General features: G+C 43.8%; 1 protein-coding gene across 3 annotated transcripts in view; it reads left to right on the forward strand.

Annotated features, from left to right (window-relative positions):
• The window catches only part of MYO1D (myosin ID), a 170,958-nt gene that overhangs the window by 27,422 nt on the left and 118,617 nt on the right, over positions 1-24,919 (forward strand). For all 3 annotated transcript variants that reach the window (XM_054224145.1, XM_054224147.1, XM_054224146.1), the window contains exons 2-12: positions 10,006-10,214; positions 11,062-11,155; positions 12,162-12,327; positions 13,860-13,913; positions 14,868-14,963; positions 16,021-16,137; positions 17,392-17,595; positions 18,749-18,894; positions 18,980-19,094; positions 19,795-19,965; positions 24,714-24,784. In XM_054224145.1, the coding sequence (XP_054080120.1) occupies positions 10,006-10,214; positions 11,062-11,155; positions 12,162-12,327; positions 13,860-13,913; positions 14,868-14,963; positions 16,021-16,137; positions 17,392-17,595; positions 18,749-18,894; positions 18,980-19,094; positions 19,795-19,965; positions 24,714-24,784 (1,443 nt within the window). The remainder of the gene's footprint in view (positions 1-10,005; positions 10,215-11,061; positions 11,156-12,161; positions 12,328-13,859; positions 13,914-14,867; positions 14,964-16,020; positions 16,138-17,391; positions 17,596-18,748; positions 18,895-18,979; positions 19,095-19,794; positions 19,966-24,713; positions 24,785-24,919) is intronic.

Consider the following 24,919-nt stretch of genomic DNA (forward strand, 5'->3'; position numbering starts at 1 on the left):
CTCTGAATTCCACTGGCTGAGAATTAAAAATGCGACGGCATGGTCAAAGTCATCTTGGCTTGTGAAAGGTGCGTTGTAGATCTTTTACAGGTTAACTGCATATTAATTCTGAGAGGTATTTGTGTTCTTTCACAATATTATTTGAATAGTCTTTCAGCTTCCAAGTTGGAGCTATCTTGGCAGAAAAAAAAAATGTAAAATCTAAAGGAAGTAAATGAACACAATCTTTCCGGTGATAATTTAAAAAGATAAAACAAGCAACATGTAAATCAAGTAATCTGTTTTAATAATCAAACCATTTAAGTCCTTTTCCATATTGCTAATGCTCCCCTTGCATTTTCATTGTTTAACAACTCAGTACAGTTGGCATTTAGAAATTCACTCCTTTTGCAACGAATGATGAATGCATAAATAACAGTACTCCTACTGCTCAGCTGTTTTTCTATTCAAAGAATGGAAAGTGAAGTACTTAAGACTGTTGTGCAAATTCATTTGCTAATCTTGCCTATCCTACCCTGCACTTCCATATCCACAAGGAAGAGTTCCATGTATTCCTCCTCCTCTTCCCTTTTTGAGGTTGTCCTTTCAGTCAGAGGGGAAAAAGATCCAGATGCTGAATCTGCCAGGTCAGTCACGCTCATGGTTTCGACTGAAAGCACTTTACTTGGCTGTAGTAAAAAAACCCCTTTCTTTCTAAACCAAACTTTCTGTATAATATTAATTGCTTTTTTATTGGAAAAAAAACCCTTGTGTATTTACTAGCCTTTTCAGCACTGATACGCGTACGTAATCTCATGTCTGTAGGGCTTGAGGGTTTGTCTTCCAGAGTGCCGGCCGCTTCATTCTTGCTACCAGGGGAGAGACCGAGAGATGGTGAAGAGGGGATTTCACTGCACTTCTGGTTCAGATTGCCATTAGGTAACATGAAGTTTTTCCAATACAAAACAGCAAATACAAGAAAAAAAGCCCCACAACAAACCTGAGCCAAGTCTATCACCAAAAAGTGGGAAGCTTTTCCTGCCCTGGCATGCTTTCAAGGAAACAGGAGGAAAAGTCCTTTCTTTCAACCTGAATCGTTAATGGACATACTACGTTGAAACGTATTTGCTTTGTGATTTGCAAACTTAGTTTTCTCCTCCATTGCTCATGGCTCTTTCTTCACGTTGTCTGGCTGAAGTTGTTGGTATCTGTCCCAGAGGGAATGGTGGCAGTGATAATCTGGATGTGGGGTGTTCAAGCTCGCAGCTGTCCATCACTGTCCCTTCAGCAGACGTGGCAGAAGGGAATCTTTGGCAGAGGAGCTGGATGGGCAGCTGTAGGTGGAATGTCAAATCTGCTGCTTTGAGACTCAGCAGTTTGTCTGCCGAAGCCCTTAGTTGGTAATCTGATGTGCTGCTCGGACAGCTTGTGAGCCAAAACCACAAGAGCTGTGTTAAGTCACAATATGCTGTAAAACACATAAATGCCTAAAGAAATCTGCCTGGTTTCATGGCCAGAAAACAAACAGTCCTGTTTAAGGACTACATACCCAGTAGTTGTGTTTAGGTGAGATTGTGCAGGTCGCTGTAACAACTCTAAAAGAAACCCTAATTATGCAGAAACATAAGTCATATTTGTACATTATTTGCATATTTTGCATTATCGTTTTTGCATGATTTGCATGGCCTGTGTTAGTATAAATAAGGCATCTATTTTTATTTTGGATCTAACGTTACCAAAGGACTAAGCAAGCGTTTGGGGAGTGCTTGCGGATGGCGTACTGTATCTTAATACTGCAAGATGATTCTTGGGTTTTTTGAGCCCTGTATCAAAACAATGCAGTATTCAGGAGACTCCAGCAGCATTCACAGATCAGCACTGGGCACGAGCTTAACAAATGCAGAATATTCCTTTACAGCAGAACAATGAAGCATCTGAACATCAGCATCTCGTGGCCAGCTGACTGCGAAAGGAGTCTCCAAGCATCTACAAAGAAAACCTGTGAAATACTGTGATTATACCTTGGCTTGTGGAATAAATAGAGGTGTAGTTAGACATTGGTACAAAGTTCTGTTAATCGTGCAGTGAGCACAGAAAATTGGGACAGTGGTATAGTACAAGAAAGAGATGGCTTAGAAAATAAGGCTGCAAGTCGTCACCATCAGTACAGTTGCTGATGTGGCTTCAGGTTCTGTTCGTTTATACCAGGATGCTGCTGTGTCAGGGGCAGCAGCAGCGACGTGAGTGGGTTTTGTTTCCTGAAGTCAGGAGGAAGTCACAGGGCATCAGTCATGGTCTTTTGTTTTTCTGCATGTTTATTGATCTTTCTGATGGGTTGCAGGATTTTATAGTTCCTTCAGCATTCCTGGAAAGGTTGTTACTCAGAAGTATAAGCTAGTCCTTGTCTGGACACTATTCAGCCAAACCTACCGGTGCAGGATTCCTGCACCGCTGAACCGGGGCAGTGAAATCAGACAATATCTTCCGCAGGATGCAAATCTGGCCAATCACCGGTCATTAGTCTGGTTTTTACCTTTTGTGCTGCAATTTTGTCCACTGATATATTTGAAGGTTGCGGTGTATAATCGATGAACAAAGATGAATTCCCAAAATTGAAGGCCGAGATAATCATGGTGTGGCAGGTTATAGTTAATACAGACATGGGGTTTGGAAAGAGGAGGTGGTGAATGAAGGTTAAAACGCCTATTTTTAAATACCTGAATGCTGTAACATGGGAGTGGAAGGAACATAATGGATCGTGAAGTCAGTTGCCGGTCAGTGCAGGAAGCCAAATTTTCTAAAACACATCCATAAAGTAAGTTCAGCAATATCCAGCAGGGCTCACCGGTCCTCACAGCTTCTATCGAAATGCTCTTCCAGGACCAGTCCCTTGCAGCCAGCTTTCCCTTTCAAGCCTGCGGTGGCCAGGATAAGTCCATTCCCATTTTTCTTTTATATCAGCCTGTGTAGTTTTTTGTTTAATTAGTTCTTCTGGCTGCCTGGCAAGATGATATTCATCTCCCGATGTGTTTATAGAGTGATTACTTCCACCTTTTCCTCTTCCTCAGTAGTTTTATGAGTCTTACACATTTAAGTTAGTTTTCTTACATGCCAAGCTCTCGGCACTTATGCACGCGTGCTCCAGTTAACTTCACGTGTGTTGGGAGCAGATAGAAGAACCTACCTGACTTCTGCTCTTTCTTTTTCTTTATATGGATTATATAGATTTCTTTTTATAGATTATGTGCTTTTATTTGACAGATTAGAAAGTTAGAGGTTATGGGTAGGTGGCAATCTCTTGTTGCTGTCCCAAGTCTGTTCTACTCTTTCCTGGTTAGATAAAGGATCAAAGGATAATTCAGCCTAGGAGGTCATTCAGGGCAACCTCCTGCTCAAAGCAGAGTAATATGATTATTGCATTAGGATTTTACGGTGTTCCAGCCAGGCTTTTCACATGGAAAGTGGGAGTGTGTTGTACTGCTCTAGGCAGAGAAATGGGGAGCAAGCTGCTTTCCTCTACCTGTGCTCCGTAGCAACCTTCTCCTGTCTGGATTGGAATAAACCCCCAAAGCATTATGTTGTCCCTGGAAGCTTTTCAAAGAACTTCCTTTTGTCTCCTTATCTAGTCCAAGTCTGCTTGCGCCTTCTGCTAGGCTTCTAGAAATGTGAAAAGCGTCTGCAGTGCTTCCCTGCTGCTGGAGAGACAGCTCGGTCTGTCTGACGCAAATAGAAATGAAAGTTCAGTGACTCCTATGTTTAGTGGTTTGGCATTTTTTCAGTGCAAAGTTAGTACTTTAACTTCATGTTTAAGGAGGGGGATTTTAATTATTCCCAGTTCTAGCTAGCTACGTTTCACGGTTTCAGCCTTTATTCACCGTTCATTAGAGCTGGTTTAGCATCCTTCTTCCATTTTCCTTTCCCCCCCAGCTTACCTAGTGGGTTTGCAAAGCTGCATGGATGAGTCAAGGGTCAGCTGTGTTGGAGCTGAATCAGTCCTGTCAAATTACAGTCAGTTTGCTTAAATGTTGGTTTCTTGAGGAAGATGTGGCACCAGTCCCTCAGAGTTTACTATTTTCTTTTGAAAAAAAAAAAAAAAAACATTACCTCATTACAAAGGACTCTTTTAACCTTATTTCCAAAGCTGACTGTGAAAATTGCAGATGAATGAAATATTCCTCACCCTGCCCTTTCTGCTCCCTCCGCACAGGAAAGGAGTGGTGCAGAACGCGCGCTGAATGGCATTTCCTATTTTGTTAAACTGGCAACATCTGAAAACTGAACCCATGCAGGACAACTGCAAGCAAAAAAATTCACCTGCACATTAAATGAACTCAAATTCCAGTTTTTCTGGCTCTTGGGATGGATCAAAACGCTGTAGACATGCATACGCAGAACGGGGACAGACTTGGATTGTTTTCCCAGCGCAGGGAGGTGATACTGACTGGACAGTTTTTTGGTCTGTTTTTCCAAGTGCAGCAAGAATATTTTAGCTATAGTTCTGCCAACGCAAATCCTGTTTATCTGAGTTCTCTTGTGATGAGAATGATTCGCTACAATGCAGTTTATGAGCAATTTACTGAAAGACTTGAAAGTCATCCTTTCCTGCTCGACAGCTGAGTTTATTTCGAGATTTACCTAAAATAAAGTCTTTAAGTAGTGTGGAATACTCAGTGGAGAAACCTGGTGTCACATATGAAAGGCACAATTGTCCGACACGCACAGGGTGAAGCGTGCTTAAGCAAAGTCATCTTACTTCCCAAAACATGAGAAGAATAGTTGTTCTTTGTGTCAGTGCGGCTGGCTATATGTTCTTGCATTTAAAAACAGGTAAATACGATTTCACTGCCACAAGTCTACTTAAATTCCCTTCCTGAGTGAAAACATCCTAAAGGCCTGCCCGTCCTTGACTATCCACGTACACACCTTCATGAACATGAGTTTGAATTAACGTTTTCCTGTGTGTTTGCAATGAGAATGGTGTCAAAGCCTGCAGTAAAGGATTTTTAACGTATGTATTTGGTGGGAAGAGCTAAGAACTGTTGACACCCTTTGGGGGAATAACCCAAATCACACGGGGCGTTTGCAACAGGAAAAGGAATTGTCCCTTTTCTGCGTGCCAGAGGTGTGCAGCTGCTAGACCATTCTTCCCATCCACAAAAGAGGAAGGAAGAAAAAAAAAAAAAAGGATGCTTATACTAAATATTTCGGTTTGATTTGTGCTTTGGAGTTAATGAGTAAGTTGGAAATAGATAATAGTTTGAAACCATCAGCTTTTATTCTTTTAACCTTCAGCGGCACTAGGTTAGCTGGTGACTCTCTAGCGCAGGCTGATGCATCTGTAGCACTCCTGTATCTGTCCTGAATTATTTGCTGCTTTAGTTGACGTTTCCTTTACTTTAAGCCACCGCTGTACAGTTAAACTGAACGTCCATCTCCGTGTTGTGACTTCTTGTCGTGAAGATGTTCTGTTCCTGGAGCGTCTGTGTAGCATCAGGGAGCAGGAGGGGTGAGACCAAGGAGCTTCGCTGAGCACCTGCTAATGTGGGAAAGTGTTTGTGTCTATGTAAAGCAGAATGGGATGTCGGTCTGTGATCAGAGGTGGGAAAGGAGGAGTTCCAGATGAGAGAAAGTCTTTTCGCGGGAGAAAACGATCCATAATACCAATAGCTACACTTCAGCTCTCTTTAAGTAACAGAAAATGAGATGACTGGTGACTTGACATGATTTTTCCAGCAGTTGCTGTTGCAGAGACCAGACAGATGGAGGGGAACGACTGGCAAAATGTGTTTCTGAGGAGCCGTTTCACACCCCAGCGAAGCCCAGGCTGTGCTCTCGCTGCAAACCATCCCTGGGAGCTGGCACAGGTTACCTCAAAGTATGCTGAATTCTAGAAATAGCAATAAGCCTGCGGAGTGCTGCCTGCTGTCTGTGATCCCGACAAGTTTCTGTTTATCTTTCGGTACAGAGGAGTTAACCGTGTAAATGATTAATTAGAAATTCCCTTTATAATCTGAATTGCAGCATTTGGAGTGGGGAGTGCATGGTAGGGTGCCTTTGTTTAACGGTCTGCGTTCTGCAGATGTTGTTTGGGAGTATGGGTTCCAAGTCTTGCCAACTAACTCTTTTCTTTATTTGTACTGAGTGCATTTGAAGTTGCATCATTTCCTCGGTAAGAACAGTTTTATTTTTGACTGGAGTGTTTGTCAGGTGGGAGAAATCCTAAATGTGAGTGCTCTCTGGTGGTGAAGATTTCTGCTTCGGTTTTCTGATTTCTGCAGTGTATTTTGCAATGGCAACTGGATGTGCACACAGGATGGCTGGACTTAAGGATGTATTTTATTTTCAACTCCCTAAAAATAAAAACTACAAAACAAAGTCTTGGCAGTCATCTTTTTGAGACAATAATTTCTATCCTTTTAGGTGATTTATATTCTGTGACCTTCTGGTTTATATTTTCTCGCTATCAATCCCTGTTTTAACAAGGTAATAAAAACCAGTATAAAAACTTCTCCTGAAAGAGCTGATGTTCTTCATCAAAATAACACACCAGGATTTAAATACTGTGACTTTCTTTTTGGCTGCTGAGCTAGAATTCAGATGCCAAAGTAATAAGTGGAAAATTCAGAAGACAGTGGTACAGAAATTATTCAAATAGCATTATTATGGGGAAATCTTTTCTCCTGAAAGCAGCCGCACAAGATGATGTGATTTTCATGATATGAGGTTTGACCGTGGGGATGTTGACCCCCGGGAGTCAGTACAGGGGCTCCTTTTATCAAGCGTGCCGTAGATCGCTTTTAATAACAAAAATCCCTTCTTTTGTGTTATACGTTCAGTACTGAAATGATTACGCCGACCTTTATGTTGCTGAGCTTTCCCTTGACGGAGCGCGTGCCCCGATTTGATGAGCCCTTCCGAAAAGCACCGCAAAGCTTCATCATCTGGTTTTGTGACCTTGCCTTGCAGAAAAGGAGCAGATTTAATGCCCCTTGTACCTCCCAGTTCGGACTGCTGTCCTCGCTTGTTTTCTTAAGTTTTCATGAGCTCTTCTTGGGCAAGGAAAACCGAGAATCTCAGAGGGAAGCAACGCAGCGAGGAAAACAGCCTCTGCTGTTCTTGGCCTGCTGCTGCGCGGAGCGGCGCTGCCTGGTGAAAAGAGGCTTTATCAGCACGGAGGGGCGAGGAGCAACAGCTCCTTTTAGGAACATCTAAGCACAGCTCTGGAATTTTAACTCTGGTGCTAAGAAGGTAAAAAAAGAATGAACAGAGAGGTAAGCGGGGATGTCGGTTGTTCATAAACTCCGTATCCTTAAAGCCAAGCTTGAGAGATGCCTGGAGATGGATCCTTCTCCCTCGTCTCCATCTGCCATTTGCCACAGAGGTTGAAGACGCAACTCGTCAAAGTCTAGTAAAACCTTTTAAGACTGGACTTGGAGGCCAAATGGGAGATCTGTGGCCCGAGCCCGGAGCTGTCGGGGGAGCAAGCGGGCGACGTCCAACTGCTGTATGTGAGAGGTGCAGAGCCGGGCTGTGGCCCGGGCGAGGGCTCCCGGCGGGGGCAAATCTGTAGGTTCTGCTTACGAGGCAGTCGGGGACACTGAACTGTCACGGGAGGAAACTTAAACTGGGCTCTGCTACTGAAAGTTTACATAATTCATTACTTAAGGAAGAGGTCGGAGTATTGGGTACTGTGATGGTGACTTGGCACGACACTTCAGTAGGGATGTCCTTTTGTTTTTTTTCTTCTCTGCAGCTAAAAGAAACCCCTGTAACCTCTCTGTGCTGACATGAACCCTCCAGCTGTGCATCTGGCAGTACGGTGGGGCTTAAAACCTTCTCCAGAAACTGCTGTATCTTTATTTGTATCATTAATAGTGCCATTAGTGGCGGTTGTGTGCTATGCCGTGACTTTTGGAGAGCAGTCTGTATGTTCTCCAGTGGGCAACGTGCCTTTTCAGGTGGCCCCGCTCCAAAAAGATGGGAAGCATTCTGCTGGTTTTGATGCCCTTGCAATGGTTTCCATTACATATGTATGTCCCAGTGTGATTTGATCTCCTGAACAGAAACAGCGCTGTGTGTGTTTGGGTTTTCTTGAGCTCTCCTATGTATATGTAGAGTCCCCTGTGCTCCCGAGAGGGCAGAAGGCGAGCAGCCTGGTATCTGATCTCTTTGCACCCACAATGTCTCCTGCTGCCTGTTTGGTATCTCCCCGACTGCTTTGTGCTTCAAAGAATTACAATTAGAGCCGGCAAATGACAAGGACTGAATGTGTGAGGCTTCCTACGTACTTAAGTCCATCTTCTGGTTTCCCAGTGAATAAAGTGGGGTTTTTTTAAGAATTAGGCTGTGATTCTGTATTCCGTAGCAGACTTGCATGCCAGTTGCTTAGTGTTGCTGCCTATGGGTTATCCATCGTCTTTGTTACAATAGTTAGCTACTGAGCTGTGGTTGGTATTGCTAATTCTAATGGCCTTGTCTTTTCTAAAACGTTTTTGGTAGCTTTCAAACAGCGCGTATCTCTAAAATATAAAATATCTTTGCACTTTAAGTTCACTAATGTTTTGGGAAATGCGTATCAGGACTGTCTTCAGTTCAAACTGAATGCAGGAACAAAAAGATGTCTTGCAATTCTTGTGTCTTTTTTGTGAAGCGTTTCTGGAGGAAGCTGCAATTAGAGGCAAAATCACTTTTGGAAAGTGGAATGCTGGTGGCTAGATTGTATTTCTTGAGTTTTATTACACCTGCTAAAAACGAACGCTGCCAAGATGCTGCAGAAAATTCTCAAATGAACAATAGAAAATGTCAAGCCTGTCACCACATGGGGGTGGTAATAAATTCAATAAAGTAATGCTAGAATTTGTGCCGGAGTCCATGAAGGCTTAGGGCAGCCCCTGTATTCTGTAGAGGTGTTATGGTGCCATCTAATGTTGTAAGGTTTAAATACAGGGTGCAGGCAGGTATTTAATGGGAGAAATGCCATAGTTTGCGTGTTGATCTCGAAATCTGCTGTCGTCCTTTCTCCTCCTGAGAAACAAATGCTGTATGAATTCTTCGGCTGTTAATCTGAAATTCCTTCTGTGCTCTTCTGCTAGATAACTTTGCATAAAATGTGAATTTCTTTGGAAACATCTTTTAACCTAAATGCTTCTTTTTAATTTTTTTTTTGTTTTCTGTTTGGTTTGCAGAAAGACTGCTAAGGACCAGGTAGGGTTTAGGAAAGGTGTAGTCTGGGGTTGTTTTCACACCTGCTTGAAAAGATTTCGCTTGTGGTTTAGCGTCAGCGCGCTGATAGCAAAGTGCCTTCTAGCGAAAAGGATGGAATGGCAGGTAATTGCTGGAGCTGAAAGGCTGTAATTTCCTTCTTGGCTTGTATCTTTGTTTACTTTCTTGCTAATGTGATTGGGCCTCTTAAGTGAGTGGCTTCAAAACTTCTGCTTCTCTGGCCTGAGCTGGGCTACGGAGAGCTTAGAATGTGAAAAAAGAATTTGCCTTTAAATCCCCTTTATGAAGCAGATTATATGAACTCAGCACAAACTCATTGTCAATTGTTGAAACAGTAAATTATAGTAACTTAAACCTTGCTAAAGAATTTCTTAGAAACATTTATTTCTGGTAGCATGTTAATGGCAACAGAAATACCTGAATGTGCAGCAAGCCGGCTTGATTGCACCGGCAAAGCAAACTTTGCCGTACTCAGAAATATGGTCGGCGTTTGTAGCGCAGTGATCTGATTGGTCATGCATCTCTAAGTGAAACAGCAGTAGAAATTTCCTTTGTCGGTGGTAAGATTCAACGCTAGCCCTAGTTCTTAGTCCTTGTAACATCATGTCTCTACATAATATGGTAATGTGCCATCCCAGCCACGCTCGTCAGCTAATGGTTGTAGTCAATGTTTTATTATAATGTTGCAGTACAACGATGGATTGAAGAGCTCACCTGATAAAATGGGCAGCTTGTTTGGAAGGCATATTCTGAATCTCTATGTTTGTCTAATTCCCTTCCTCCCTTTTGCTTCATCCTGCGTAGGTTTGAAAAAGGACGGATTTATACGTTTATTGGGGAGGTGGTTGTTTCCATGAATCCGTACAAGAACTTGAACATCTACGGGCGTGACATGATTGAGCAGTACAAAGGAAGGGAACTGTACGAGAGGCCTCCTCACCTCTTTGCGATCGCTGATGCCGCTTACAAAGCGATGAAGAGGCGATCAAAAGACACCTGTATTGTAATATCAGGTAAGCTGAAAGGGCTTTTCATTATGATGAACACTTGATCTTTTTGAAATCCTCGGCAGAGAAAGAAGAATGATTTGGCTAATGACAGCATTTTAGAAAAGGGAACTTCATTAATCTTAAAAACTGCTTATTTGCATTTGAATCTGTGTGTGCAGACCTTAGCAATTATTTCTTATCTAATTCAAGAGCTGGTGTCAGTCATTAGCTTAATCTGTGTGCAAGGTGATAACTTGAACTTGAGTCCTCTGCTGGCTCCGCCTGCCTGGATGGAGATCAGTGAGAACAGGGCTCCTGGCTCTCTGTGGAGAACTGCTAATTTTTGTCCCTTAGATGACTGATGTTCTCTGTTCCGATGGCCGAACTGATTGCGTGTGGTGGCTCTAACAGTGGGAGCAGTGCTTGTACCATGAACGGTCGCTATCTGGATCCTGGCACTTCGTTTCCTTGATGTTCCCGTGCTTTAGCAGCTCTGAAAAGCGAGAGACCCGAGATGCTGCGCGGAACAGAAGCCTCTTGTATTGCAGTTCCCGGCACTGCTGCTAGCCAAGCCTCTGCATGCCACTCTTTCTCCTCTAACAATATTCCTTTTGATCCTCTGTGTGCCAGGCCTTCTACCGACCTGTGAAATCTTACATCATAACTGTTCCGAAGTCAGCACAGCAGCAACAACCAGGCAGGGTTATGGCTATATTTAGAAAATATTCAAAAACACCAGTAAGATTGGTCACAAAAACCAATAATAAAAAACCCAAACGCTGTCGGGGTAGAAATAAGATCTACTGTTCAGTGATTTGCTTTGCCTTTTTTTTTTTTATCTGTTGTGTCATCTTTGTATTTATGCCCTCAGGTGAAAGTGGGGCTGGGAAGACTGAGGCCAGTAAATACATTATGCAGTACATAGCAGCCATTACCAACCCCGGGCAGAGAGCGGAGGTGGAAAGGTAAGGGCTTAGCAGAAAAACAAGTGAAATTGTTTTGTTTACGGATCTCTCTCTGCAAACTGTGTAGCACCATAGAATCACAGAATGGTTTGGGCTGGAAGGGACCTTAAAGCCCACCCAGGGCCACCCCCTGCCCTGGGCAGGGACACCTCCCACCAGCCCAGGTTGCTCCAAGCCCCGTCCAACCTGGCCTTGAACCCCTCCAGGGATGGGGCAGCCACAGCTTCTCTGGGCAGCCTGGGCCAGGGGCTCACCGCCCTCAGAGGGAAAAATTTCTTCCTCAGATCTCATCTAAATCTCCCCTCTTCCAGTTTAAAACCCTTGTTAACCATGTTATTAGGTGGTCTCTTGTATTAATTGCATGTTGATTTTACAGCATTTACGTAACTTCTTCGGATACTACGTTTACTCTGAGAATTTTGCAATATCGATTTCTAAAGTCACGTAGAAAAGTTTGAACTTTCAAAATAAAAACAGTATCTAGAAATCATGTTTCTTGTGGCAAATTGCCTGAAATACGTGTATGTTAGAATAGCATGGTGAGTGCAAGGAGCATATTCCGTGACCTTTCAGGCTTCCGTGCTCCTGAATTGCAAAATATGCCTGTCAGCCGTAGGGTAAAAGGTTTTGAGCAAAGAATGTGACTTTCTGCTGAAACAGACCTAGTATCTGCCCCAACAAAAATTTTGACAATTACTTGCAAGAGAGTCCAAGGAATTGATTTCAAAACTTACATTTGTAAGGAACTGAACTTTTGACGCTATTTTCAGTGGGGGGATCTGGTCTTTGGTTCCCATGTGCTTGGCAATAAGGAACGTCACCAGAAGCTCCCAGCTGATTTCCCACGGGATTGCTAATGTCATACACATCTGCCAAATACATCATCCAAGAGCATCTCTGCTGTTACTAAATTCTTTTCTGGAAATGCCCACAAAAAAAAATTCCATGGTTTGAGTATACAAGTCTGGGCTTACCCTGTTCTCTTTTCCATTTCTCTGTGCTACAGAGTGAAGAACATACTGCTGAAATCCAACTGTGTGCTAGAGGCCTTTGGCAATGCCAAAACAAACCGTAATGACAATTCCAGCAGGTTTGGAAAATATATGGATATCAACTTTGATTTTAAAGGAGACCCGATAGGTGGGCATATCAATAATTACTTACTAGAAAAGGTAAGCCACGCTCACTTCAGAGCTAGAGGCTTTGATGTAGTTACTTTTGTAATATGTGCTGCCAATAGAAGATGTTCCGTTCAGATGTGGTGTGTCATTATGTTACGTACGAGGGCGCAGACTCTCATTTAAATCTAGGGCTTTATTTTTCTCCAAGAATTACTGTAAGTAACTGAACTGCTGCTGAAGCCCCGGCAGCGCCCTGTGACTTTGCTTTCAGAGCTCCCTGTGTAAGGGACTAGAGGTTTTCTCCAAAGCTTGCGAGCGTATAGGTGTATGAACTTTGTATCCAGAATAAAAGCTGAGATTAATTTAACTCTATAAAACTCCTTCTTTACAAGTTCCCGCATTGAGATCTCACTGGTGAATAAAAGGAGAAGATATCTAGGTCTGTAAGTAGCACCCGTATGCTTGAGAAGTGTTCTTCTGGAATAATGCCCCAGCCTTGTGTGATCTTTTAGTAGCTTGTTTTTATATATTCCAAGTGATCTGAAACATAATTTTTTTTTTTTTCACGTCATTAAGTGGTGCCTGAAAACATTGGAATATGTAAAACTCTGTAGAGAAAGTGGGCTTGATCTATTAACAGTTCTCGTTATGTGTGAGAGACATGTCTGGCTTTAATTTACATGTTTGACCACATCTGCTAACATGTTTTTGTTCGTGTTTTTTACTCTTCCCATGATTTCCCTGAAGTCTATTTTCAGAATAAACACTTTATTTTAAAAAACAAACCAACAAACCCAAACATTTAACACGTGATACTTGCCTGCAGAAAAGGGGTGGGGCTGCAGCTGCAGTGACTGAAATCCTGACTGATTCTTTCATAGTCTCGGCTTCTACCGAGTTAAAGTTGTTTCCGTTTGACAGCAGTTGAGGTTCCCATCCCAACACAAGCAGTGAACAAACACTCACTTTGCTTTGCAGCAGGAGCACGTGCTTTGTCACTCTCCGTAGGTCAAACTTGTAGCATGAAATAAGGATGTGTTGCTTCTTGACTGAATTTCTGCTGCGTTTAACGTTTGATTATTTTTGTGCTGTTTTACGCTGATTTGGAACGAGTGCTCTGCAGATGGAGCTGTCGCTTGCTCCCTAAAACAATGCCCTTGTGCTAGAGTGGGGCGCTCGCTGGTGCTGGTGGTCGGCCTCTCCTGGGGTTGTAAAGTGGTTACCATGGCCCACGCGCCTTTGTTTGTAGTCACAGCGTCCTGTTTTTCATTGCCAACGATTAAATAACAAACTGAAATGCTGTTTTATTGGACTCTTCCATGAAAGCAATTCTGTAGTTGCCACGTGGGATTCCTGGGCGGAAGTAGGACATTGCAGCTGTTACACAAGATGGTCTTTTTGATTATAGACTTCAAACTCCGTGGTCGTGCCTAGCTAACGACGTTCCTAGCAGACTTGCTGTAAGATAGGATTGCTTTGGAGGTGTCCTAGCGGTGCTGAACTGATGCATCGGTGTCTCAGGGGAGGGGGGAATCGGGCTGTCCACACCCAGAAATACCTATCTTTGTATTTTCCCCCGCCAGTCTCGTGTGATTGTGCAACAGCCGGGAGAACGAAGCTTTCATTCTTTTTACCAGGTTTGTATGCTTTTGCTGAAACAAATGACTTTTCTTAAGTTTCCCAGGCACGATAGGCAAAATATTTAAAGCTTTCACCCTGTCGTGTGTTTTGCAAAGGGTTCCCTTGGTGTTGCATCTTGGGTGATCTCAGGTTCATCAGTTCTTTGAAGAGGCCTGGTCTGGGGAAGGAGCATGGGAAGATTTACTTTTTTCTATCCTCCAGTCCCATATTAACACATTTGTAAACTTAAAAGGAGGATAACTAAACAAATATTGGACTTTGACTCGCTGTTTTATTTGTAATAAGTCTAATCCCTCTATTTTCTCTTGAGGCCTCCAGTCCATATGGAAGTAATTTTATGACACCAAGTTGACTTTCTTTTTTTTTTTTTTGGGGGAGGGGGGATGTTCTTTTTAATGTCTTCCATATCGTATGGTGGTTCCCTTGTGGGCCCTTTGGGGGAAATGGTCGGCCTATTAGTATAACCTTTATTCTCAGTTTTGCAGTGAGGGAAACATAGGTTTGGTTATTTTTTTTTCCCCGCTTACTAAGCACTCCGTGATGGCATGTCAGCACCTTGCTCGTGAATGTGTCGCTTCCATATTGGAAGGTCTCTGCGTATGGCAGAGAAGGTAAATGCGCTTGCCAAGACACATCTGTGGCGTGTCACCGATGTAAACGTGTCTGGTCCGTGAAGAGGTTCAGGCTTGTTTTCTGAACAGTTGTGTCACTCAAGAGGACAGTCACTGAGGCAACCTCTCACTGGTGGTCAGGGCCCCACAGCGATGCAGACCGTGTGTTCGGCACGTGTTGTGCTTGTGACTCCAGATACCGTAGCTGATTCTTCTGTAGCAGTGATTTAATGTTTTTACGATTTTTCTTGTTGAGCAGATGAATAAGAAACAGAAAAAGGAAGGATTTTATCTTCTTTTTTTTTTCATTCACTGTTTCTTAAAATACTCTTTGTACAGCTCCTGCAGGGGGGTTCTGACCAGATGTTACGTTCTCTACATCTTCAGAAGGATGCGTCTGCGTACAGCTATATCTGTCCCGGAGCACAGATAAAGGTGAGGGTGTTGTCAGGGAGCTAGAGGTAACTCGTCTTAAAATTGTAAATGCTTCTTGAAAGACTTCAAGTAATGCTGAGCTAGCAGAAGCTGAGACCAATATTTACAATGTTTATGGAAAGGTGACACCAATGAGCTATTTTTAATGGAGTTTCTGGCCCTAGAGGACAAGCCTGTGTGTACTTGTGCGTACTGCACTTGTGTCTGCTTATAAAAACCACTCAAATGTAGTAGGAGAGACATCACCTTTGTTAATAAATGCAAGCATAGATATTTGACCCATTACCAGCGACAGACCTTTCCTGCTTCATGGGTGACTTAAGCTGCTTTCTGTACCAAAAAGCCGTAAGGATTCTTTTTTTTATTATTATTATTATAGTAGGAGCTTTTAAGTTGCCGAAGCATTCATTCTTCATGTCTGACTTATACTCAAGGGGGCCTCTGAGCAGGAAAGAAGGGAACAAACCCCTAAAGTTTTTAGGACAACAAGATCCTGAACACTTTAAATACGTCTGGAGTTGTCCTTAGTGTCGTCCCTCTGAAGCAGGGTCCGGAGAAAAGGCTCCCTGATTTCCTAATTGCTTTCTTCAGATGCTCTTTGGCAAAAAAAACCCCACTGACCTTCTCAGACGCCTTGATCAGTTTCTCTAGAAATCTGCAGTGAAAACAAACCCAGATGACTGGGAGGGGGCAAGAGGCTCATCTGGAGAAAGCTGGTGATCAGAAATGTTCTGCTGGTGCTGTGCAGCTTCTTAGAGGGTCTGTGACTGCGCTGCTTTACTCTTTCACGATAAATTCCACTGGGAAGGTACTGAGCTATTTAATGATGCTGTGATGGATTTCTGTATCTCAGTGCTGGTGTGTCCACATTGCATGTGGGTTCAGCGGGCAAGCAGCCGGTATGGCATTAGAATAAATTGAGAAATCTCATGACAGCATCTTGCATCTGAAATATAGCAAAGTACATTTCTATTTCCCATGGGCTTGTAAAATCTTTGCTTTCTCACAGTTGGCTTCCATTAAGCTCCTCATGTCCCAAACATCTCTTTCCCCTCAGTGTTCCATCAGTGATGGTGCAGAGTTCAAAGCGGTAGCTGATGCCATGAAAGTGATAGGCTTCAAGCAAGAGGAGATTCAGACTGTCTACAAAATTGTGGCCGCCATTCTTCACTTGGTAAGCTCCCTGCCCGCAGGTGTGAGTAGGCTCTTCTTCAGGAAGGGGTCAGACAATACATTTGTACTTCCAGCAGCTCTAATTTTCTTGCTGCAGAAGCACTTGGAAGATCTTTTGGCTGAAAAAGTGTACACCTTCCAGTGGTGAGTGAGATTCCTTGATAAAATAGGACGCTGCAGTAACGATGGAAGATCACATGTATTCTTGCATGTTCCAGATCCCAAGACAGACATATCACGAAGTCCTGGGAGCTGTTAAATGTTCTGAAAAGGAATGGAAGGAATTGTTTGGGCTTGGCAGTGAGGGGTAGGGAGCTCTTGCCTCGCTATCCTTCTGTCCCCTTTTACCCTCACCATCATCACTGGGACTTGCTGGAGGGATGGTACTTCACGGGGGAGGCTTGAGCACAGCCAGGTACAGGAGACCTCTCAATTCTCTGGATTCTGCTGCTAAGGAAATCCTTCCTTCACCCATATTCTCCTGGGACCCAGAGAGTCTCCTCCCCTGCGCAGTGTCCTCGTACCTCAGATCTTCTTTTCCTTGAGGAGAGAGCCACCGCAGGTGGGCAGGAGGAAGGTGGCAGAGAAAAAGGTAGCTTTTTTCCTTTTTTTTTTTTTTTTTTTTTTTCTTTTCCTCCTCCTTGGAGTAGTTGTTCCCCAGGCTGGGGAAGGGATGGAGTCAGGGTGTGAGGCCGCTCCCACGAACAACGCAGCGGTGTTGCTGCTTAATCCAGGCACGGCAGGTGTTCAGTAAGGAACCTTCGTTGTCAGTCCAGCCCCATCAGCCGTGCTGACTTCTCAGCTCCCCCAGAATATTCACATCACCTTTGTGGGCAACAGCGTCGCAGTAAGAACGGCAGCCCAGCGTTTCTGGGGCGAGCTGCAGTGGAGACGAAATGCTACATCCAGCGTTTGCATACTTAATGTCATTTCCCATCACTAGACCCTGAATCTTGAGACAGTGTTGGATTAAACTTCTGGAAGTGTTTGGTGTATTGTTTTTTCCAAAGCTGAGCTGAACACTGAGCTGGAATGCTGTTTTTTGAGTCGGGCTTTGCTGCTTCCACCATTGTTGGGGCTTTGCTGCTTCCACCATTGTTGGGGCTTTGGGGGTAGGTGGATGTGCAAGGCCCACCCTTCTGTGTTAGGAGATCTACTGCCTTGAACAGCAGGTGGAACATGGATGGACTCGGGATGTACTGATTCATATTAATAAAAGAGATTGAGAAATCTACTTTCTTGCTACTTCTTGCAGGGGAACTTGAAGTTTTCTGTGGATGGTGATACGCCTGTAATAGAAAATGGCAAGGTTGTGTCGATCATCGCAGATTTGCTGTCAACAAAATCTGAAATGGTGGAGAAGGCGCTTTTGTTTCGGACTGTAGCTACCGGTCGGGATGTCATTGACAAACAACATACCGAACAAGAAGCCACCTACGGCAGAGATGCCTTTGCAAAAGTGAGTTTAAATTTCCTTTCTTTGCATCCAATTTTGTATGTGACAGTAACTCAGATGCATTTCTTTTGCTTTTGCCTTTTGGTTGAGTTGTACTTGGTGCAGCAAAGAATGGAAATGCCTGAGGAGAGCATTCACTATTGAATTGCCTTCATAGTAGCACATTTTTTCAGTGCTGGGGTCCCAACAGGATTCCTGGGTGGATCAATAAGTATAGCGCTTGCTGAGACACAGGAAGTCCGTACTTCATGCGGATTTATTTCTGAATTTGTGCGCCCCTGTGTTCTGTGGGGGGTTGCAGCACAGCCCCTTCCCTGGCTGCGACACAGCCCGCACCACGACCAGCAGCGCTTGTGGCGCGCGCGGGAGGGGAGGGAGCCGCCAGCCCGGCTTGCTGGCATCTGCAAAAGGAATACAGCGTACAGGGCTGAGTGTTTTGGGAAATACGATTCTTGACTTCACTTAGGAGTTAAATTCAAAGAGCAGAGAGTGGAGCTGTAACATCTAGAAGTCAGGTGGGAGACCCAAAATGCTGTCTCTCTTTTGGAAAGGTGGATACTGATGACCGAAGGAATGACAATTGTCCTTCCTTTGCTAAGAAATCAAATGACAAGAGAAGAACAGATGAAGTTATGAAGATCTTTGATTATTAACTTGACTTTTTTTCCTAAGATTTTATGTTTGCACAGCTTGGCAGTACATTTTGAACATGCAGACTGCGAAGGTACCTATGCCTACAGAACATTTTCATTTTGAAAGGCGAAGAGGAATATTTTGCTGCCGCTGTGTTCAGTTGTTAGGTTTCTATAACTGAACTCTGACTCGCTCCTCAATATTGTTAAATTACTCTCAGCTATGGAAGTTATTAGACAGCTGAAAAGCAGACTGGATTCAAATGAAGGGAACCACTGTACCTAGTGACCTCACTGCGATTTAGACTTCATGTAAATGAGTTTTGGATGAAAGAAAAAAAATATTTTCAGAGAATATTTTCTTCTTGTCAGTAGCTGTTCGCTTTTAGCAGAATGTTATTCGTAGCTTTTGTGTGTAGTTAGGGCAGGATCTTGAATTACGCTTTGTAGCACCACGTGTGGCATTTACCAGAAACAACCGAGACAGATGCAGGCAAAAATCCTCAGTATTTGTTTCCTGGCAGGCCATATACGAGCGCCTCTTCTGTTGGATTGTGACACACATCAACGATGTGATTGAAGTGAAGAACTATGACACTACAATACATGGGAAAAACACGGTCATTGGCGTCCTGGATATCTATGGCTTTGAAATATTTGACAACAACAGGTGAGCCACGTTGTTGAAGCACAGTGCTGGGCCTTTGCCTTTCTGTGTGAGAAAACTCATCGCTTTTTTCCTTATGTTTTTGCAGTTTTGAGCAATTTTGCATTAATTACTGCAATGAAAAGCTACAGCAGCTCTTTATTCAGCTGGTTCTAAAGCAGGAGCAGGAAGAGTACCAGCGAGAGGGAATTCCCTGGAAGCATGTGAGTGATTTGGCAGAGGAGGGAGAGGGCGGTTTGAGGTCAGTGTACCAGCAGAAGTCCCAGATCCAGAGTTGCCCCACATGTACGCTCCTGTCGAAGTCGATAGGACATCTGTGTCCACGCCAGCTGTACTGTCAGACGTGTTGTCTGGCAATCAGGCTGTGGAAGAAGCTAAGCAATCGTCTCAGAACATTGCTTTGCTTGCCATGGTGTGGGAAAATAAGTGACTCCAGGTCTGAGTTAAAGCATATTGTGGCATCTCCGGGATGTCACACATATCCCCGAGTGTTTCTGTTCAGAGTGCTTGTGTGTTTTGTGTAGTTATAGATATTCCAGTGTAAAAATCTTGAGTTCTCCTGTTCAAATTCCTTTCACAATGACAAGATATGCAATTTTCACTGTGGTGACTATGCACAGTTGTATGTTAAAAGACCTTTTAAAGTGGATTCTGTAGCAGCTGATTTTTAGCAGAGATCTTGAGATGAATGTGAGGTGAATGAGAGATGGCCCGCTCTGCTGTTCGGTGTAGAGTAGCCTGCTTAATATTGAGTTGGTGAGCAACGGATTGAAAGCTGATTGCTCCTCCTGTGAATGGTGGGCCCCGTTCTCTCTGCCAGACACACGGTACTGTTCGTCAGTGGCCAGCGCTGGTACTTCTCTCTCCAAAGTCACAAATATACCCGTTCTTTGTGTTTTACAGATTGATTACTTTAACAACCAGGTCATTGTCGACCTGGTAGAGCAGCAGCACAAAGGGATCATTGCCATTCTGGACGATGCCTGCATGAATGTTGGAAAAGTTACAGACGAGATGTTCCTCGAGGCTCTTAATAACAAGCTGGGGAAGCACGCTCATTTCTCCAGCAGAAAGGTAATGTCTCCTCTGTATTCTCAAAACTTGCTTCCTTTCCTGCGTGATACGTTCTCTATTTCTTTAGATGCAGCAGAATAAGGAAAAAGACTTGCTGGGGTTGGAATCGATACCCTCGAGCGTGAAATGAAGTGCCTGAGAGCAGCAGCAGCTCCTAATTACGGAGTCTGCTCTGGGTTTAGGTCGCGCCTTGGGCGGGCCCGGATCCGGCAGAGGGAGCTCAAGGATGTCCAATGTGAGATCGGTTTTATTCCAGGCATAAAAGAAGCCTGAGCTCGTGCCTTGACATATCATGATGTCATCTGGAGCCAATCGATGCGCGGTTTCGACCCACGTGATGCTCTTCCCAGGCTGCTCTAATACACAGTGACAGTGAAATTATTCCCACTTCTGCATTATTACAGCACTGTGATTTTTTTTTTTTTTTTTTTTTCATCGTCATTGGCTACGAAACATGTTCATCTCGCATCGTACCTATGATCATCCAGGCCCCTCGACTTCCTTTGGTTTCGGTACAATGTACGAATTAAAAGGCTTTATTTATTCCTCACTTGGCAGCGTTTGGAAAACATGGTCACCAGCCTGATTAATTTGAGAATCTTTCACACTGAGTAATCAAATAAGGGCCTGTAATTTATTGATGCCTCTCTACTGAGAAACGTCATTTGAAAGGCATCATTCAGAACGCTGGTCCCCCCCTTCTCCCACCCACCCCAGTACAATATTTTATGTAGGTCAGAAATACAAAATTAGCATGGTTGTATAAGATATGTGCTAAAGGCTGCCTCCAGGGAGGCTGAATGTAAACAATAGATCTGGATGGGGCTTGTTTGGGTAGGGTGAAAATAAAATAACCGCTTTTTCCTTCCAGATGTGGCTTTCCTTAAGTGCCCTTTAGCTGCAGCACACCTGTCATCTCATCTGCCACATCCCTCCTCGCCGAGGGAGGGGGACGGAATCTTGCTTTCTGCTGTAACCTAGATTTTACCCGCTTAAGCAGCAGACGCATAGCCTGTTCTGAGTAAACTCACCTGAAACCAAGTATTTTCATGATGTTTCTACATTTTAATGCAAATTGCTTCCGTTAGTACTAATGATTGTGAATAGGGAAGTGGGGGGGAGAGTCTTGAATTCCTCTGCGGTGGGAAGCGATCCAGCCTCTGGAGCTGCCTGCTCAATAGATGTGAGCTGGTGAAGAAAGGACTTCAGTTTCTGTTGTGTCCTTGGTCCTGCATCGGCTCAGGTGCCCTGGGTCTGTCACGGAGAGAGCCGGGTAGTGCTGTCATACAGCGGGGAAGAGGACTGAATTTCATCAGGAATATGGGAGGCTGTAAAATGAAAATTAAAAAAATAATAATCTGTGTGAGTCCTTACCTTCAGGAGTCCCTTGGCAGCATAGGAAACGTTAAAAGAAAATATTGCCAGTTGCAGCATTCCTCAGTAGGGGGTGGCATTGTCAGAAAACTGTTTGCACAGACCAGGAGGGAAACAAGGAATACTGCTGTAAATAATGTTTATGGAGGGTATGATCTATCTTCCTGGCTTGCTAATTTCTAGTTTAAATCAAAGTAGCCTTGAAAAAATTGACACGTAAAACTCTCAGCATCATAATTATTTTTTTTTGTCCCCTCTCGTATCTTTGCAGATGTCCTTTGCCAGTACCTAAGATACCTTCCTCAGTCCCCTCTAGAACCGCTGTAGGAAACCGGCGCTTCCTAAGCCGGCCTCTTCTAGCTTGAATTAAAACAAAGGACTTGGTGTCATTTCATAATTTGCTTCTGTAGACTGCAGTAGTTCTGCCCGGGTGCTATAAAGTTCAGCGTAGATGGAAGCTGTTCGTAAAGAGTTAAAGTGTGTGCACTGACACGTTGTGGGAAGAGCTCCCGTCTTTCGGGCTGCGTTAATGCTTCGCTGCTCCCCTCTGGAGCGTGTTGCAGGCTGGCTCCATGTGGATAAGCTCTAAGGGGCTGCTCTGCCCTAAATAGTAGCGTCCTAGTTTGTGCGCTGCATGTCTGGTCTGCTGCTGTCTGCTTGGTTGTCCTGGTGAAAGCCAAACACACCAGGAAAAATACCGGCCAAAACTTCCACTAGGAGTATTTGTGGCAAAATTTTATGTTCCTAGAATTGTCCTTCTGAATTGTCCTTCTCTGGAGGCATGCTGACTATTCTGATAATGCTTCTCAACGTCACAGGTTCATTTTCTCAGCCTCTTTAAGGTCTGATTTTTTCAATTGATCTTCTACTTTCAAAGGATCGAGCGCAGTGATGGACAGTCTATGCATTCCTCAACCTTCAAATTGTGGAGACAATTTCCGATTGGGAAGGGAAGAACATGAGAATGTCCGTTCTAGTCCACCTGACGTAGCCTCTTCCAAGACACTAGGCAATAGGGAAGGTCTAAGCGACAGAAGAACATGGGACAAATATGTAATGATATTTTGATATGCTCCCAGTCTCCAGTGGTCTGCAGCCCAGGAACTAGATGATCTCCAGAGGTCCCTTCCAACCCCTGTCATTCTGTGAACCTTCTGAATCAGGGCTGGTGTCCTTAATAGTTTTTTACCTTTTTTTTTTTTTTTTTTTTTTAATTGACTAAGAATTCCACGGGCTGCTTACTCACATGAAGAGCTTCTTCCTTCCCGTTTTCCTCCCTTCTCCCTTTTAGGTTACATCTGTTGCCTCCTAGTTCTTGAACACCAAAGCGTGGTTCACTGTGTTTTCTAATACATCAACTCCATGTCGTTTGCCATCGACTTCTGGCAGTTCTGTCTTCACCTGAAGAGGTTTAGTTCATTTGGCCCTTCCTCCTGTAGCAGTCAGTCAGTGCTCTTGATCCTTTTTACCCTTCTTCAAGCCTTTTCCAGTTCTCCTGCATCCTGTTTGAGATGGAGGGTAATTAAGGTACTTGTCGGTCTGGAAATGGAAAGTTTGGGGCCCATCGTTTGGTATGAACTTCGTCTTTTCTGTTTGTGTATCACTGTGTTTAATTTAATGTGCTCTTTTTTGCCATTCCTTTAGCCTCTCATGTCTTCCTGCCGTTCTTCACAGCCGGCCTTTGTCTTTACTTCCCTGACTAATTAAGCACCGTCAACAACCTGATCACCTTCCTGTTCCCCTCAGATCACAGCTCATTTAAGAGGATGTTAATGGTGTAGATGTCAGCGCAGGACCCGTTTCCCATCTTCCCAGCGGTTACCTGCGTGAGGACCCTTTCTCTTATCTCTCGTAGCAGCTTAAATGCTTTGAGTTGTTAGTGAGGAACCTTGTGAAAAGGCTCATAGAAATCCAAGCAGCCTCTCAACTATATCAGTACACTCGCTGTTCTTTTTTAATAATTTCAACTGATTTGCCCAATAGACAAAAGGTTCACAGAGGGAAACATTCCTTCAAAACCTTAGCATTGTGTTAAGCCACCTTCCAGTCTCTCCAGTACTGCGTGAGTTTTAAGTGAGAAGCTTGTGCAGCCCACCGCGTCCCGTCCGGTAGCAACAGTTGCTTCATTTCGTTGTGGTTTTCTTGTCATATATCTCTTCTATTGACGCGTCGCTTTGAGATGTATGTTTTGGGTGGTTGAAAAAAGGCATTACATCCTCCGTAGCTCCTTGCTGGTGAACGCAGCTGCAAAAAGAAAAATGACTTTGTTTTCCTCGTACGGCCTCATTTCTTCATTTTCTCTGTGTTCCTTTGACACCTTGGTCGTCTGTCAGCTCTGCAGACCCTGGCGGGCGTCCTGCTCCTGCTGTGCTGGTGTCTTGCACCTTTGGAACCTTCCCTGTACCTTGTTACTCAAACTTTTTGGTTTCCTCCTTGTGATTTTTTTTTTTTTCTCCCGTTTTTTCTGTCACTTTGAGCCACTCTCTTTTCTACTCTTGGGCACGGGCGAAGTTTTCTGGAGGATACCTTCCTGCTTCTAAGAATCTCTCCTGCCCTGCAGTCTAACCGTGCTAATTTCCTCTTTTGTGTTTTCCCAAGACTTTTGCTGGATAGTAGATATTTGCTCATAGCCCTCGGTGTTTTTAAATGGTGCCTGTGCTTCCTGCAAAGACTTCATTCATCTACCTGCCCCTTTTGGCTTTAATCCTCATTTTTATCTCATTCTCCTTTTTTAATTAAGCTGAGCCTGGCGGATTTTTTGGCTTCTGTTATTCCTGAAGGGGTGAGTGTATTGTGGCCACTGCTGCTGAACGGCTGCCATGTGGGCACGTGGCATCTTCGTTTAGGGAAGGGACCTAACGAGCAGCCTGAGCTGAGAGCGGAGGGCTGGAGCTGGGACCACCCTACGTCCGCAGGGGTGGGCGCCGTGCGGGGGGGTCTTCCGTGATCTAGAGTGATTTGGGACACAACAAGCACTGCTATCAGAACTGCCACGTTTTGATTTCTTCATTTCTTTGCTGAGGAGTGATGCTGCAATGGAAAAAAGATAAAGGCGACTTGAAAAAAGGCGTAAATTAACTCCCTGGTGCTATGTTTCTCTACGTGTGCGAATCTTCTTTTTGATTAATGGTGTTTCTGAGATAGTATCAATTTTTTAATAAAACTGTAGGCTCTTGCAACTTGATTTGGTACATATATATGGTTTCATAATGCATCCATGAAAAAATATTGTAAAGCAGTATTATAACTGGATTTCACATCTACACCTGCCTAGATAAAGTGGAATAACTGTAGTTTCCATTTCTATTTCCAATGCTTTCCATGAAGCTTGAAAATCCATGGGTGATGTTTTCATGTGTGTGAATTTATTCTAGCTTTGTGCAACTGACAAAACGCTGGAGTTTGACAGAGACTTTCGAATCAAGCACTACGCCGGAGATGTGATGTGAGTTTCTTCCAGAAGTCAAGGTTCACCTTCTATTTTTGTCTTTTAGCCAGCTTTGAAGTGGTACAATATTCTGATTTGATGCTGCTCCTGGTATGAACCAGAATAGCTGTCACACGGAATTACAGAGTGCAG

The sequence above is a fragment of the Rissa tridactyla genome, chromosome 19, assembly GCF_028500815.1.
Source record: "Rissa tridactyla isolate bRisTri1 chromosome 19, bRisTri1.patW.cur.20221130, whole genome shotgun sequence".
Taxonomy (NCBI): domain Eukaryota; kingdom Metazoa; phylum Chordata; class Aves; order Charadriiformes; family Laridae; genus Rissa; species Rissa tridactyla.